The sequence below is a fragment of the Pinus tabuliformis genome, chromosome X (genome assembly GCF_031772625.1).
Source record: "Pinus tabuliformis cultivar Carrire ecotype Pingquan chromosome X, CPIR1, whole genome shotgun sequence".
In the NCBI taxonomy this organism is placed as follows: Eukaryota; Viridiplantae; Streptophyta; class Pinopsida; order Pinales; family Pinaceae; genus Pinus; species Pinus tabuliformis.
In genome coordinates, this window is record NC_142308.1 from 588,900,896 (window position 1) to 588,914,463 (window position 13,568).

The 13,568-nt window shown below is 39.5% G+C and overlaps 1 protein-coding gene across 7 annotated transcripts in view; it reads right to left on the reverse strand.

Moving 5' to 3' along the window:
• Positions 1-1,282: 1,282 nt before the first annotated feature.
• Positions 1,283-13,568, reverse strand: part of PDE194 (formyltransferase) — a 373,820-nt gene continuing 361,534 nt past the window's right edge. For all 7 annotated transcript variants that reach the window (XM_089448850.1, XM_089448851.1, XM_089448852.1 and 4 more), the window contains 3 exons: positions 2,205-2,264; positions 1,857-2,063; positions 1,283-1,733 (listed from right to left, as the gene is read on the reverse strand). In XM_089448850.1, coding sequence (XP_089304976.1) covers positions 1,644-1,733; positions 1,857-2,063; positions 2,205-2,264 — 357 coding nt within the window. In that variant the 3' untranslated portion in view covers positions 1,283-1,643. The remainder of the gene's footprint in view (positions 1,734-1,856; positions 2,064-2,204; positions 2,265-13,568) is intronic.

The window sequence follows — 13,568 nt, forward strand, 5'->3', positions numbered from 1 at the left end:
ACCTTGACTTTCTGGGGGTAAGTGTTGGCTTAACTGTCGCACTCGTTACCCAATCGAAGTCTCACCATGAGTAGGCGCCTTTGTGATGGATGGTGATCCGCCCGACAGGTGATTGCTATTTAACCCTTTGATGCGAAATGCAGGGGGAGGCCCATGCCCTACTGCCCTTTCTCTATTTCCTCCTTTTGCTTTTTCCTTTTTAACCTTTTTTTCCGCTTTTCCAAAGTCTCCAATGTCTCCCTGTACACAAAACAAGCCTCCTCTGCAACATGAATACTAACACAAAAATGAGGAGGATACAACAGGTCCTAAAACTTAAAGAGCCCACTTGATGCACTAAATGTTTTATCGGGTCAAAGCATTATGGATGTAGTCCCAAACCCCGACATTGTTTTACACATTGAGAACTTCCAATTCTGAAAAAGTCACCTCAATCAAAGTTTGTCTAAGGATGTTTTCCTCCCATAAGTTGACCTATGTTATTAACCACCATGGTGCCAAGTGGATGCCAATGTTAGCTCCCATTACTCACACCTATGGAGCTAGTCACATGTGAACTTTCAAGAAGACTATAGAATGTTCAAAACCTCAAACCTAGCTTGGAGTTGCCGCATACAAAGCCCATAAGCCTAACCCTACACAACACTAAGAAATGTTAGATACTAGGCTGTTAAGAAAAGAAGTTGTTCTATTTGTTGTATTGACTATTGTTCCATATTTGAACAAAGCAAGGGACTTTGTTTCATTATTTATCAAAAACAGAAACACATACAAAATAATATCAGCTTTTCATTGCCAATTTTAAATGCACTCAAAAGAAAGGTGTTCTAAAGCCCAGCTAGTGGGCGATGTCTGCGTGTGTGAAAAATACTAAAAAAATTCAAAAAGAAAAAGGTAGATTTTTTTTTTAATTATTACCAGAGTCAAAAAAAAGTTGACATATCAGTTAATCTTTACCATATTTAACTAACAACTATAAATAACTTAGATTCATCAATTCTTAACCTTGGATCTATTACCCATCCAAGGAGATTACCAAAGACAAGGTGCAAATCTCAATGTTTATTAAAAAGTTTCCAAGGATACACAAACATTAATGTTTGCACCTCGAAAAAATTTATCCCTCTTAATGCTTAATATATCTGGGGTCAAGATGGATCTATAGTAGTTTTGTTTACAGAATTAATATGGAAATAAAAACCACTAATACAGTCCATCCTTTTTGCACTTTCATGTCTAATGAAACTCATAACACCAACATCATCTCCATAACCATGACATGTAAATAAAATTTGCAAGGCAGTGTTTTTGGAATAACAGAAAACAAGACATTTTCAAATGTGCACCTTCAGATCCAAAGATTTACAATTAAAGGGAGATAGTAAGCGATGGCATTTCATGATTTGATTGCAAAGACATGGTAACCACAATCACTAGTGTTGGGTCTTGAACCTTCTGCGTGCTGTATTTACTTTTTTTCATTCTTCTAGTTGTAATGTACACTAAACTACTTGTCAGAACTCTAAAATGCAGAGCATGGTTTACATTAATTCGGGAATGAAAATATATAAGCCAACTTCAGTTATTAATTTGAGAGAGAGATTCAGGGGAGTTAGATGACATTGGATATCATTTTTGCTTTACTATGCTTTTAGCAGTTTCCTACCACGTAACCCATTCCAGAAATCCTGTGCACTCATTATCCTTTTACCTGGAGGTTGAAGCTCCAACACCTAATTTCACACAAAACTTGATAGCGTTAAATAAACAGATGCGAATTTTGGTGAAAGCATATAATCTTGGACTATATTCTAATTGATTAGGTTAGTAAAGTGAAAATCTATTTTATACTTCACCTCAAGAGTGGAGCCTCCCCCACAACAAAATATCAAAGCATCTAGATCAAATGTTATAGTGGCCTCATTGCCCTGATAATGTTTGGAACCCACTTTTGTTGTGACAATTTTAATCTCGAGAATCTGACTGTCATCAAAACCATTACCATCACCATTGCTAATCTGTACTTTCGTTCTTGTTCCTGGCCACCCTGCAAATGCTCGAACCTATAAAAGATAGCAATAACCACTGTAATAAGTTAATAACACAATAGCTGTATAAGTAGTTTACATAATTACATGTAAGATCCTTGCATTACATTTCCTGAGGTAGTCTCATATTATCCTCATGAAATACAAAAAAATTACCTTGTTATGAAGCATCAAAGCTGGTTGATCAAAGCAAAGCCAAGACTCTTCAACGCTCACCTACATGAAATAATCCCCCACATTACGATGCAATAAAATATAATTCTGAGCCTAGATTTAAACCACGTGAATAGCACACCAAGATACCCAACGATTGCATGGTACTGTACAATCCCTGTGAGTCTGCTCAAACTTCTATATTCATATAAAAAGATAAGGAACAAGGTCCTACAAAAACTATACTACATCTACAATACATAAAGATCAGAGCTCAGACATTGTGCAAGAAGATCGCATCTATGTTCTGAGTATTTGTCATATTATCAACCAGCAAACAGCAACAATCCAAAGATTAACCAGATAAAGGAAGATGTCTTCTCACAACTTTGCAAAAACAAGTAGACAACCATATTAATCATACATTGCATATATTAATACATGATGCAAAGAAGTAGACCGTATTATAAATGACTCAAATATATAGGAGGATAAGCTTTCTCTCTGTCCTTTCATACATAGATCGATTAGATATTTATATGTGTAGAACTTAGCAGATAGTTACAGACTATGTTGATTAGTTGGCATGGTCAACTAGCCAACCTAACAATCTATTCTACCTGACATGTCGATTCAGTTGGATCAACTTCAATGACCCTCTAAGATCTTCCCCCAACCAAAAAGGGTTACCTCACCCTCAAAGCATACATTAATAGATTAGAAAATTAAGAAGTCAAGCAAAGACACTTCAACACTCACCCAAATGAAATAATCCCCTCCATTAGGATGCAAAAAAAATATAATGTAAACCACGTGAATAGCACATCAAGATACCAAACTATCGCATGGTACTGTACAATCTTTGAGTCTGCTCAAACTTCTAGAATCTATATGCGTATAAAAAGATAAGAAGGAACAGAGTCCTACACAAGCTAGACTCCATCTCTAATACATACAAAAGAAGCTCAGACCAGTGATGATAATATCGGCGAGATATCGCCGAATATCGGAAATATCGCGATATTTTCGGCAAGCCGAAATATCGCCGAGAAAATATCGCGCGGCAAAATATCGCGCTACGATATAAAATATCACCAGGCAGGCTAAGCCACCTCTAGAAAAAGGGAAATTTGCCTTTTTTTTCCTCATTTCTGTTTCTGAGCATTGGAGAAGGAAGGGGAAGAGTTTTGTGGTGGTTGTCAAGGAGGGATTGAGGATCAAATAGCGATTATCACCACCAACTAACATTTTTTTATGGATCAAAGATTGAAGAATAGTGAGACAAACTTCATTTCTTCCATTAACAAGTATGTTCTTAAAAACCCCAATGTTAATGATTTTTTCATAGATTTAGGGTTATGCTTGCTTGCCTCTTTGCCTACCAACATTTTGTTTCTTTTCTTTTTTTCCATTTGCTATGGTTTTCATGCCCATGAGCCAATGCAAGGGTTTTCTCCATATTTGGACAGCAAACTTCATTTTTTTTCCAACTTTCTTATGCACCCTCTTATTGCCATTTTTCATTCACATTGCAAATAATGTAGTAAGTTTTTTTAAATGAGGTGGTTATTACTTATTATTTTTTGTGTTGGGGGGTCTAATGCCAATTTTTTGTTTCTTTTGTGCCCTAGGTTTGAATTTGTTCACTACAAATGTCAAATATGCCAAAAGCCTTGGACCCATTTTGGGAGTATGGGGAGCCTGTTGATGGGGTAAATCGGGCATATCTATCATGCAAATTGTGTGGGACCAAGATGTCAAGAGGGGTTACGTGATTGAAATACCATTTGGCTAGACTCCCTGCACATGATGCAGATGTAATGCCTTGTATGGTTTCTAGTGCGGAGGTTATACAAAAATCTCTCGAAGCAATCACTGAACAAGACAGAAAGATAGCTGCTAGGGAAAGGGCACTGGTTACAGATAGATAGTTGCTAGTTTTATTTGTTTTGCTACATATAAGTTTATAACTCACAATGATGAGATACTTTTATATATGTGATGTTATTTAATATTTTGTATTGGTTCTCCACATTTGAGTCCTTGATTGGACAATTATTATGGATCAACAGGATTTGGTATCGCCTTGATGTATCATTTCTATTTGGCATCATATATATCAGTGCTTTCTTCATATTTATGTGCCAATGTGTTTGGTTCATGTTGTTATTGCTTTATATGTTTAAAAATCTGAAAAAAAAAAAAAAAATAATAATAATAATAATAATAATAATAATATGCATGTTTATGCTTGTCGATATTTGCCAATATTTTCGCCAATATTGCCGATAAGATGTTTTCTAGACCCTTGCCGATAATTTGCCAATACTGATATTATCAACACTGGCTCATTGTGCAAGAAGGTTGCATCTTTAACAAGGATTCTGAGGTCCTATTATCAACCAGCAAATCATAACATTCCAAAAATTTACCAGAAAAAGGATGTTTTCTTCACACAAATTTGTAGAAACAAGTAGATAACAATATAACCATACATCCCATGTTGAAATTTCTAAGTTTACTTAATTTAGAAACCATTCATACACTTTTTCTGATTTATTCCTACCTACTTGTTAATTTTTCTTTAACAAGTTATTTACAAAGTAAATACTGAAAATAAATACTAGTGCATGCTCAACATATTACAGATCAACAACTAAGAAACAAGAACAAACACACCACATGACACCATTATTTTTTGACCAATGTCCCCGGAAAAACCCAATGCCGGAAAACTGGTGCAACTATCTGAGGGTTTTCTTATTAAGCAATATCAGAGTACAATCTGGGTGCCGAAACTAGCCTACCCAACAGAGAATTTCCTTCGCATCTATATCTCACAGTTTGAGAGAAATCTCTTGGCTAAAACCCCGGAAAATCCTTCTAACAGCTCCTCAGCAGAAAACTGCTTTGCAACCCCAGCGTCTGCGCAATCTGGATTGCGGCATCCCCCCTCTGTCTCACACTGGCCCTGCGTCAGCCCCAGGAGGACTTGTGTCAGCTTTCTAGGCCTCTGCGTCAGACACGCTGGCCTCTCTGGTGCTCTGCGCAGCACTTGGCTACCTCTGCATGGCCCTGCGTGAGCCCTTGCTGGCTCTGCATCACTCTCCTTGGCTACTACGCTGCTCTCCCGGCACAATATTTGCCTTGTCTGTTTCTCTGTACTCAAAGTCCCTCAGCTTCTCTCCCGATCACTAATTCTATCTCTCTTAGCAAACCCTGCTCTAAAGAATAGAATCACTGATCACTCTGGTGTACTCTCCAAGTGACCCTCAAGCCTCCTACTATATTTTTCCTGTTGACATCTCAACGGTCGAGATTAAGTCCCCAATCAATGGCTAAGATTAGATCTGGCTTGATCCATGTCTTTTGGACCATTCTAACACAAATTCATATTAATACACATGAATATTTTATTTTCCCTAAGTTAACTTAGGGACTCCATTAAAAATATTAATTATTTTAATATCTCCTGATCTGTTTAGAATCTGCCCAAATCCTTTCTGGGTATTGGAGATCTCATGTGCCCCAACCTCTCCACCAAATTTTGTGGCTAGAGCACATCCGATGCTACCCCAAATCAACATCCCATATATACAAAAAAGACTAGATGATGTTGTTGAGTGTGTTGGCAGATTTTCTATGTTGTCATTGATGTCATTGTCATTGTCCTCGATGTTATTGCTACTGTGCTGAATGTATGTTGTCATGGCTTGCCAAGTGTAAGTTGTCTAGACTAATGTCATTGATGGAGTTGTAGATTTTAGTTGTCCATCTTTGTAGGCATTTCCTCTTCAGTTCCTTAGGCCAAATAAGAATCATGTGTACAACTACAATTGTCTAGCCTGATCAAGGGCCTTTCCAACAATACATGGCACTTTGCCTAACTCTCAAGGAATGACGTGAAAATTGGGTTCAAAGTAGCATAGTATAGCAAAGTTCCAGCCAGGGTCACAGTTCCATGGACTCATCAGGCTAAAAGCTCATCGACCATTGCACTACGTGTTAGGCCAGCAGGTAACTCCACAATGTAAATTGTGTCTATGCATTAAGATTGTTCATGGATGTATACAAGGAGGGAGAGACTCTTGGGCTTCACCTCCGAGTGTCTCTTCATATTCCTATTCTCCATTATTTACTATTTACATTATTACATATATTCACCCAATCCGAACGATTAGGTGTCAACATCCCCCCTCCCCCCCCCCCCTTAATCTGAAGGGATGTTGATGAGTCCAAGCATCATTCTGAACCTTTCGAACTTTTCTCTTCCAAGTGCTTTGGTGAAGATGTCTGCAATTTGCTCATTAGTGGAACAATGGCGTAGATGGATTGTCTTGGCCTCAACATGATGTCGAATCAGATGGTATTTTGTATTGATGTGTTTTGTTCGATCATGGAACTTTGGGTTCTTGGCCAACTTTATTGCAGAAGTGTTTTCAATCATGAGTGGAGTTGAATGCACTTGTTTCACCTGCAAATCTTCCAGAATTTTCCTGAGCCACACAATTTCCTTTGTTGCCTCAGTTGCTGCCACATATTTTGCCTCTGTTGTGGAATCTGCTGGAACTGATTGTTTGCGTGAGATCTCCAGGAGACAGCTCCTAATCCAAGATTCATAGCATAACCTAAAGTAGATACCCCAGTTTCCTTGTCTCCATCGAAGTCTGAATCAGAGTATCCAATCAAGCTGAAGTCGCCCACCTGTGTATACTTGAGTCCAAAGTCTTGAGTTCCCTTCAAGTACTTCAGAACTCTTTTTGCAGCAAACCAATGTCCCTCACAAGGCTTTTGCATAAACCTAGAGAGGATTCCAACAGCAAATGAAATGTCCGTCTGGTAGTAGTCAAGTAGTTGAAACTTCCTACAAGTTGTCTATACTTTGTTGCATCCTCAAATTCTTTTCCTTCAATGGATGTGAGCTTCAAGTTCTGTTCCATTGGAGTAGTCAAAGGATTGCACTCAACCATGCAAAACCTATTCAACAGATCTCCAATGTACTTCTTTTGAGAGAGGAATATAAACTTCGGATGTTGAGTTACTTCAATACCAAGATAGTAGTGAACATAGTCCAAATCAGTCATTTCAAAACCTTTCCTCAATTCCTTCTTTATGGATGCAATGTAGCTCTAATTGTTCCCTGTCATCAAAAGATCATCTACATATACCACAAGATATACAACTGTTTTGCCAACTTTCTTGACAAACAAAGTTGCATCATCAAGATCATAATGTTTGAAGTTGATTTTCAGAAGATGCTCAGTTAACTTTTCATACCAGGCTCGCGGTGCTTGCTTGAGGCCATACAAGGATTTCACAAGTTTGCATATTTTGTGTTTGTTATGTTGAAAATAGCAACAAGAAATGTTAAAAACATAAGCACTAAAAATAGCACTGCTATAAATTGCATTTCGGGATACATTCCAATTTTAGTTAGTCCTTGAACTAAAATTGAGAATTAAATTTCGAATTTGATTTCAGTAGCTATTTGAAAAATAATTAATTAATTCATCTTGAGTTAATTAGTTGGAGAAAATCAAACATGAAGTCTATGTGAAGACATGCAACAGTTATCCCTTTGATTGAGGAAGTTATCCCTTGATTAAGGAGATCAGGATGAGTTGTACATTGAGTTGTAATTAGTTAACTCAGTTAACTGAGTTAAGTCCAGTTAGATTAGTTCCAACAGTTTGTTGAACTGATTGTGAGTTCAGTTAGTTAATGCATGCATGCATGTAACTACTGCACTTCAGATAACTGAATATTCTCTCATAAATAACTCATGCATGTCAGTTCAGTCAAAGACCTAGTTGAGATCAGATGATGGGACAGTGTACTATCAGTTGCAAGAATATTCCATTGAGGATATCTCTTGCATGCAGAAGGAATTCATTCCTTGGAGATTGCGCAGTTATTTCTGAGTTTGGTGAGTTGTGTGAGAGGTGAATTCACATAGGTGGCAGCCAAAGGACCCAGGAGAAACTGCGCAAGGAAATAGGAGGCTTGGAGGACTAAGGGAAGGCATATGTTGTGTCTATTCAGTCTATGAGCAGCATTGAGGGATTGTACTGAGAGCTGGATAGCTTGTGAGCTAAAGCTTTGTGTAATCCGGACATATTTCCACTTGTATGATAATATAGAGATCGGGGTTTTTAGCTGAGGCTTTTCCCAGAGTATTCTTCTGTGTTCATGTGTGATTGATTTCTCATTCTCTGTTATATGTGTTCTATTTGATCTTGCTCAAAATCAATTAAGCTTCCGCAAGTTTGTTTGTAGAAGTAGATCAAGTATTTTGCTTTAGTATATTGCATTATCAGGTGATCTACAGTGGGAAATTCTAAATGTTAAAATTGGCAACTAGGGCCAAACTCCATGTGGGTCATCTTATCTATGGCAGTTGATATTTTTGTTGGATTCCTCTCATCAAGAGGTGTAGGATTGATCTAAAGATCATCTAATTCTGACACATTTATGAAGATATGAATTTATTTGTGTTATGGGACAATTCGTCAAGGTCAGCCAACAACCAAATTGCCCCCACATGTGATCAACATTTTAGTATAAAAAGAGGTGATTTTGCTAGTCATTTGGACACACTCTTCTTGCGATCTCTTCCTCTCCACTATGGTTTTGATGGGAGAAGAGATCCTAAGAGACAACGCTGCCCTAATGGAGAAGCCTAATGCAGCCATCATGCAGAAGCCTCAACGCTATCATGATGAAACCCTAACCGCTAACCTAATGATGCCTTAATGCTGCCCTAAGGAAGATCATATTACAGCCATGGAAGGAGATTCCCTATAACGCTGTCAAGAAGGTGAATACACAGCAAGGAGGCCTATATGCTTAAGTGAAATCAACGTTGTCCAAAAGAAGTCTATCTGGCCACTGCCCTAACCCTAACCGCAATCTCCTAGCCGCAACACAGAAGGAAGAAACAGTGAGGAGATAAAGGGTTGTTTTAGGGTCGAAACAAGGGTCCGAGTTGATGACATGGAAGCTGAGGGTGCTAGCTGTTAGGCCAAGTTCTTAAAAGCTAAACGCTGTTGATTTTGACAATTTTTTGGGCATGTTTTAAGGAACTGAAAGCCACCAGTTGTTGTTGTGCTAGGCCGCAGGCCATAGCACCATAGCTGGGCTTGCGTAAGGCAGTCAAGGGCTGGCATATGCCCTTAGGTAGCAGTGTAGCATGGGAGGGGCTCTCTTAGATTGGGTCGCAGCTCTAAGGCAATGAATAAGGAAGATTCCTAGGCAAATTTGAGACGAATTGCCTTATAGACCATGCCATAGATCAGAGGAAATGTAAGAGGGCTTTTGTGCATAATTTGTTGCATGTGGAGCATGATTGTTCAGAGGTCTTTGTTTCAGCCAGATGTATACCCCAGGAAGTTTGTACACCCCTCCACGCGAGGGGGGTACAGGGGCAGCGCCCCTAAAGCCAAAAATAGATGTAAATTTGCCTTGTAAAAGTATAGTAATTTCTAGTCAATCTGGGCCGTTCATTAGGCAGACGATCTGATGGTAGAAATTATGTTTAATTTAGGGTTTTTTGCCCTAGAAGGCAACCCCTCTTTTTGTATGAGGGCATTGTATTGAGTCTATGTAATAGATGTGTATTCTCTGAGCGAGAAACAGAGAGGTGAGACTGTGAGAGAAAACAGAGGATATTACAGCGGATCTGTTGTAGGTTGTGTCACTTCATTTTGCTAGATAATAGAAAGGAAGGACTGGCTGTTCGGGGTGGACGTAGCCCAAACTGGGTGAACCACGTATATCTGTGTCTCTCTTGTTTTATGTGTTTTCTGTGTTTATATTTCTGCAATATTTTATGTGTTCCATTGCTCCGTAATAAATAAATTTCTTAACAACTGGTATCAGAGCCAGATATTGGCTTCAAAGGGATTCTTTGATGCCAGGGGTTTATATTGCCTGATGAGATCAATGCAGCCTTTTTTCAGATCTGGGTTTGGAAAATAATGGTGGAACAATTGTATGCGGAAGAACCTCAAGGAGAATGTGCGGAAGATAGTGCTGTAACTGCCAGGGATCGTAGTGCATTTACGATATTTACCGGTTTGGAACATGCTGATGAATTGTTCCATGCGGCTATTTAAAGAAGGTCAGCAGAAGAAAATTGTTCATGCGGTTTTGAAAATTGTTCGTTTTCTGCTACGTGAGGCCACCGGTGCTGGAATCTATGAGGTTCTCGTCGGACTCGCAGTTGGAGCAGTTTGATAGAAGTTTTTGAGCAAATCAAATTGAGAGAGGATGGATCAGAATCGCAGCAGCCAAAAAAAAAAATAATGAAGTCAAAATTATTGCATGTAAATGGGCATACTACTGTAAGACCTGGTAAGGCATGTGTACCCCTCGGTGATCACTCGTAAAGCCTGGGTTAGACCTAGGTGATAGGGGGGATGTCAGGTTAACAATACCCCAAGTAAACAACCATAAACACATAAACACAAATGTTTATCCGGGAAAACACCAAATCCGGGGAAAAACCCAACTATAATGAAATTTCATTATCCTTGGCCAAAACCCTGGCCAATCCGGCCAAGTGAGCCTTCACCGCTCACCTCCAGGCCTTGCATTACAATGAAGTCCTTCCAACCTTTTATAAGCTCCATTACATAGAATACCACGGGCAGAATACTATGGGTGCACAATACCATGTGCCCCAAAACCATCACTGTTTAACCTCGTCAATTTTGACTCTATCCCGAGTCAAGTTTACCTAACATAATTTATGTGTGTATTTTGTCTTTGTTTGGGCCACAGAAATAGGAAGCTACAACAACGAGTTCTGGACACTGTTTGTGAGAGCCGAGAGGGCTAGTGAGACGCTCTCTCCTAGTCGCAGACATGTAAAGGAAACCACAACCCAAACAGTGGTAGTTACCTTTGTTAGAAGGCTGGTTTGTATTGTTGGAACATTACTATGTGTTGTTGGGTGGCTTGTGAAGGTTCCAAGGCCAACAAAATGTATAGTGATGCCTAGAAGGACAGCAAGGACAAGCAGCCTAGTTGGGAAAGGGAACCGCAGTGAATTGTAGCAGTGTTGGTGGGCTATCACATTGTGTTATGTGCCCTAACCAGTAATAGGAAGCTACAGCAGTAAAGCACAAAAATGAAGGCAAAAGAGTAGCAGCAGTGACAATGGTGCTGCACTGCAGTGAATTGTAGCAGTGTTGGTGGGCTATCACATTGTGTTATGTGCCCTAACCAGTAATAGGAAGCTACAGCAGTAAAGCACAGAAATCAAGGCAAAAAGGTAGCAGCAGTGACAATGGTGCAGCACAGTGATGCACAGTGCAGCATGACGATGAAGAGCAGCATGTTGGGTATAGCATGATGAGGTACAACTCAGTGATGGTGCAGCATGGTGCAGTACAGTGATGATGGCAATGGTATGTTGGTACAGCAAGGTGATGGAATCACCTGTGTTCAGATCAGCTGCCTCATGTGCCATCCCCTTAGAGAAGATGTCTACTCTTATTTAGATAAGTCAAAATGTTGACTTTTGATGTATATGTACTATCTCTCTCTCTATTGAACTATTGAAGAACATATAAGAAGAATTGATCAAGGGTTTCCCCACATTGGGGTTTGTCCTTGGCTGGCGCCACATCTTGTGTCCTCTTGTCTTGGCTTGTCTTCTGTGATTTATGTTTATGTTCTATCTGCATTTTACTATCATGCTAAATGTGATTGCTAATCTAGAATTGATATTGAGCTAATATGGAAAATTGAAGTAAATTTGCTATCAGCATAGAACATACCTAAAATTAACATGGTATCAAAGCTGAGGTGAAGACAAAGCCCAAGCAAGAGTGAAAGAGAAATCACCGAAGACAGTTGGAAAGGACAAAAAGGCTCAATGGGTTCCTCATCCCTCTTCAAATTCGCCAAGGATGAAGTCAAACCAGAGAATATTACCCAAGTGGCGTAGCGGAAGCATATGATGGCCTATCTAAAGATCACTTCAATGGGTAGTCCAGATCTAAGGGTGGAAGAAAAGGCAGATCCCTTGTTTGCAATAAGTTCGGCCATTATGCGAAGGAGTGTCTGAATGGTAGGGACACATCACTTGATGATGATAACAATCATTCCTGGGACATATTCAATGATCAAAGGAATGACAGGTAATGCAAGTCATCAAGGAAATGGTTGACTCTTCAAAGAAAGCAAGGAACTCCAGGTATGAAGAATCAAATGTTGTTTCTGAAATATTATCTTATATTGGCCCTCTCCACTACTTCTCCTCCAGACTCTCCAGGAATCTGGCTTATTGATAATAGTGCTTCGAGGCACTTCATCGGATAGAAGGAAGCTCTCTCTAATTTGGTAGAGATGGAATCAATCGTGGGGATTATACTTGGAGTCAATGCCACCTATCCCGGAAAGGGTGTAGGGAATCTTACCCTTCAATTGAATGAGGGTAACACAATTCATTTACAAGAAGTTCTTTATGTAGAACCTGGTGTCCATTTCAGCAATGGAAGTCAAAGGTTTCAAGGTGGCATTCATCGCTGGAAAGGTACGTGTTTGAAAAAAGAATTTTTCAAGGATTCTTTTATTCTTGAGTTCAGGGTTGGCAATTTGTATCAAGTTGCAGGAAGTCCATTGGGGACCATGTCAGTTGACACATCTCTTCTATAGCACCAAAGGTCTACTTATTATGGGGCCCTACCCGATGTGAGATGGTGGCAGGGATGCCTGAATTCAAGAAGAGCATGAAGGTACATATACGAGATGTACGGAGAGAAAAATCTTACAAGGGGACCATTCCCCTCATGTACCAAGTCCACAGGTTTGGAACAACCCGAGGGGTTTGAGATTCATGATCAGGGATCTCACGTATGCAGGTTGAACAAAGCTCTCTATGATTTAGAGCTAACACCTTGGGCTTGATATGAGAGGATTGATAGTTGTCTGATGAAGCTAAGATTCACTGGGAGTGAAGCCGATCCAAACCATTGCTTGAAGGTTGTCGATGATATACCTCTCCTACTGGCACCTTATGAGGAAGACCTCTTTTTGACAGGTGCAGACCCTCTCATTTGCAAAAGTAAGAGGGAGTTGGATTACGGATTTGGAATGGTGAACTACAAGCCCGTGACTACCACGATGAAGCCTAACTTTCAGAAGTTATGTGGTAGTGATGCCAGACCTAATTTGGGAAATGCCTCTAAGTTTCATAAACTCATTCTAGCATTGATGTTCTTGGTGAACTCCCATCCGGATATATATGTTTTGCAGTTAGCAGGTTGAGCTCATAAATGAATGAGCCTCACTGGATTGGTGCCAAGAATCTTTTGAGATATCTTCAGGGCACTCTCTCATGGATTGACATACACTGCCGAA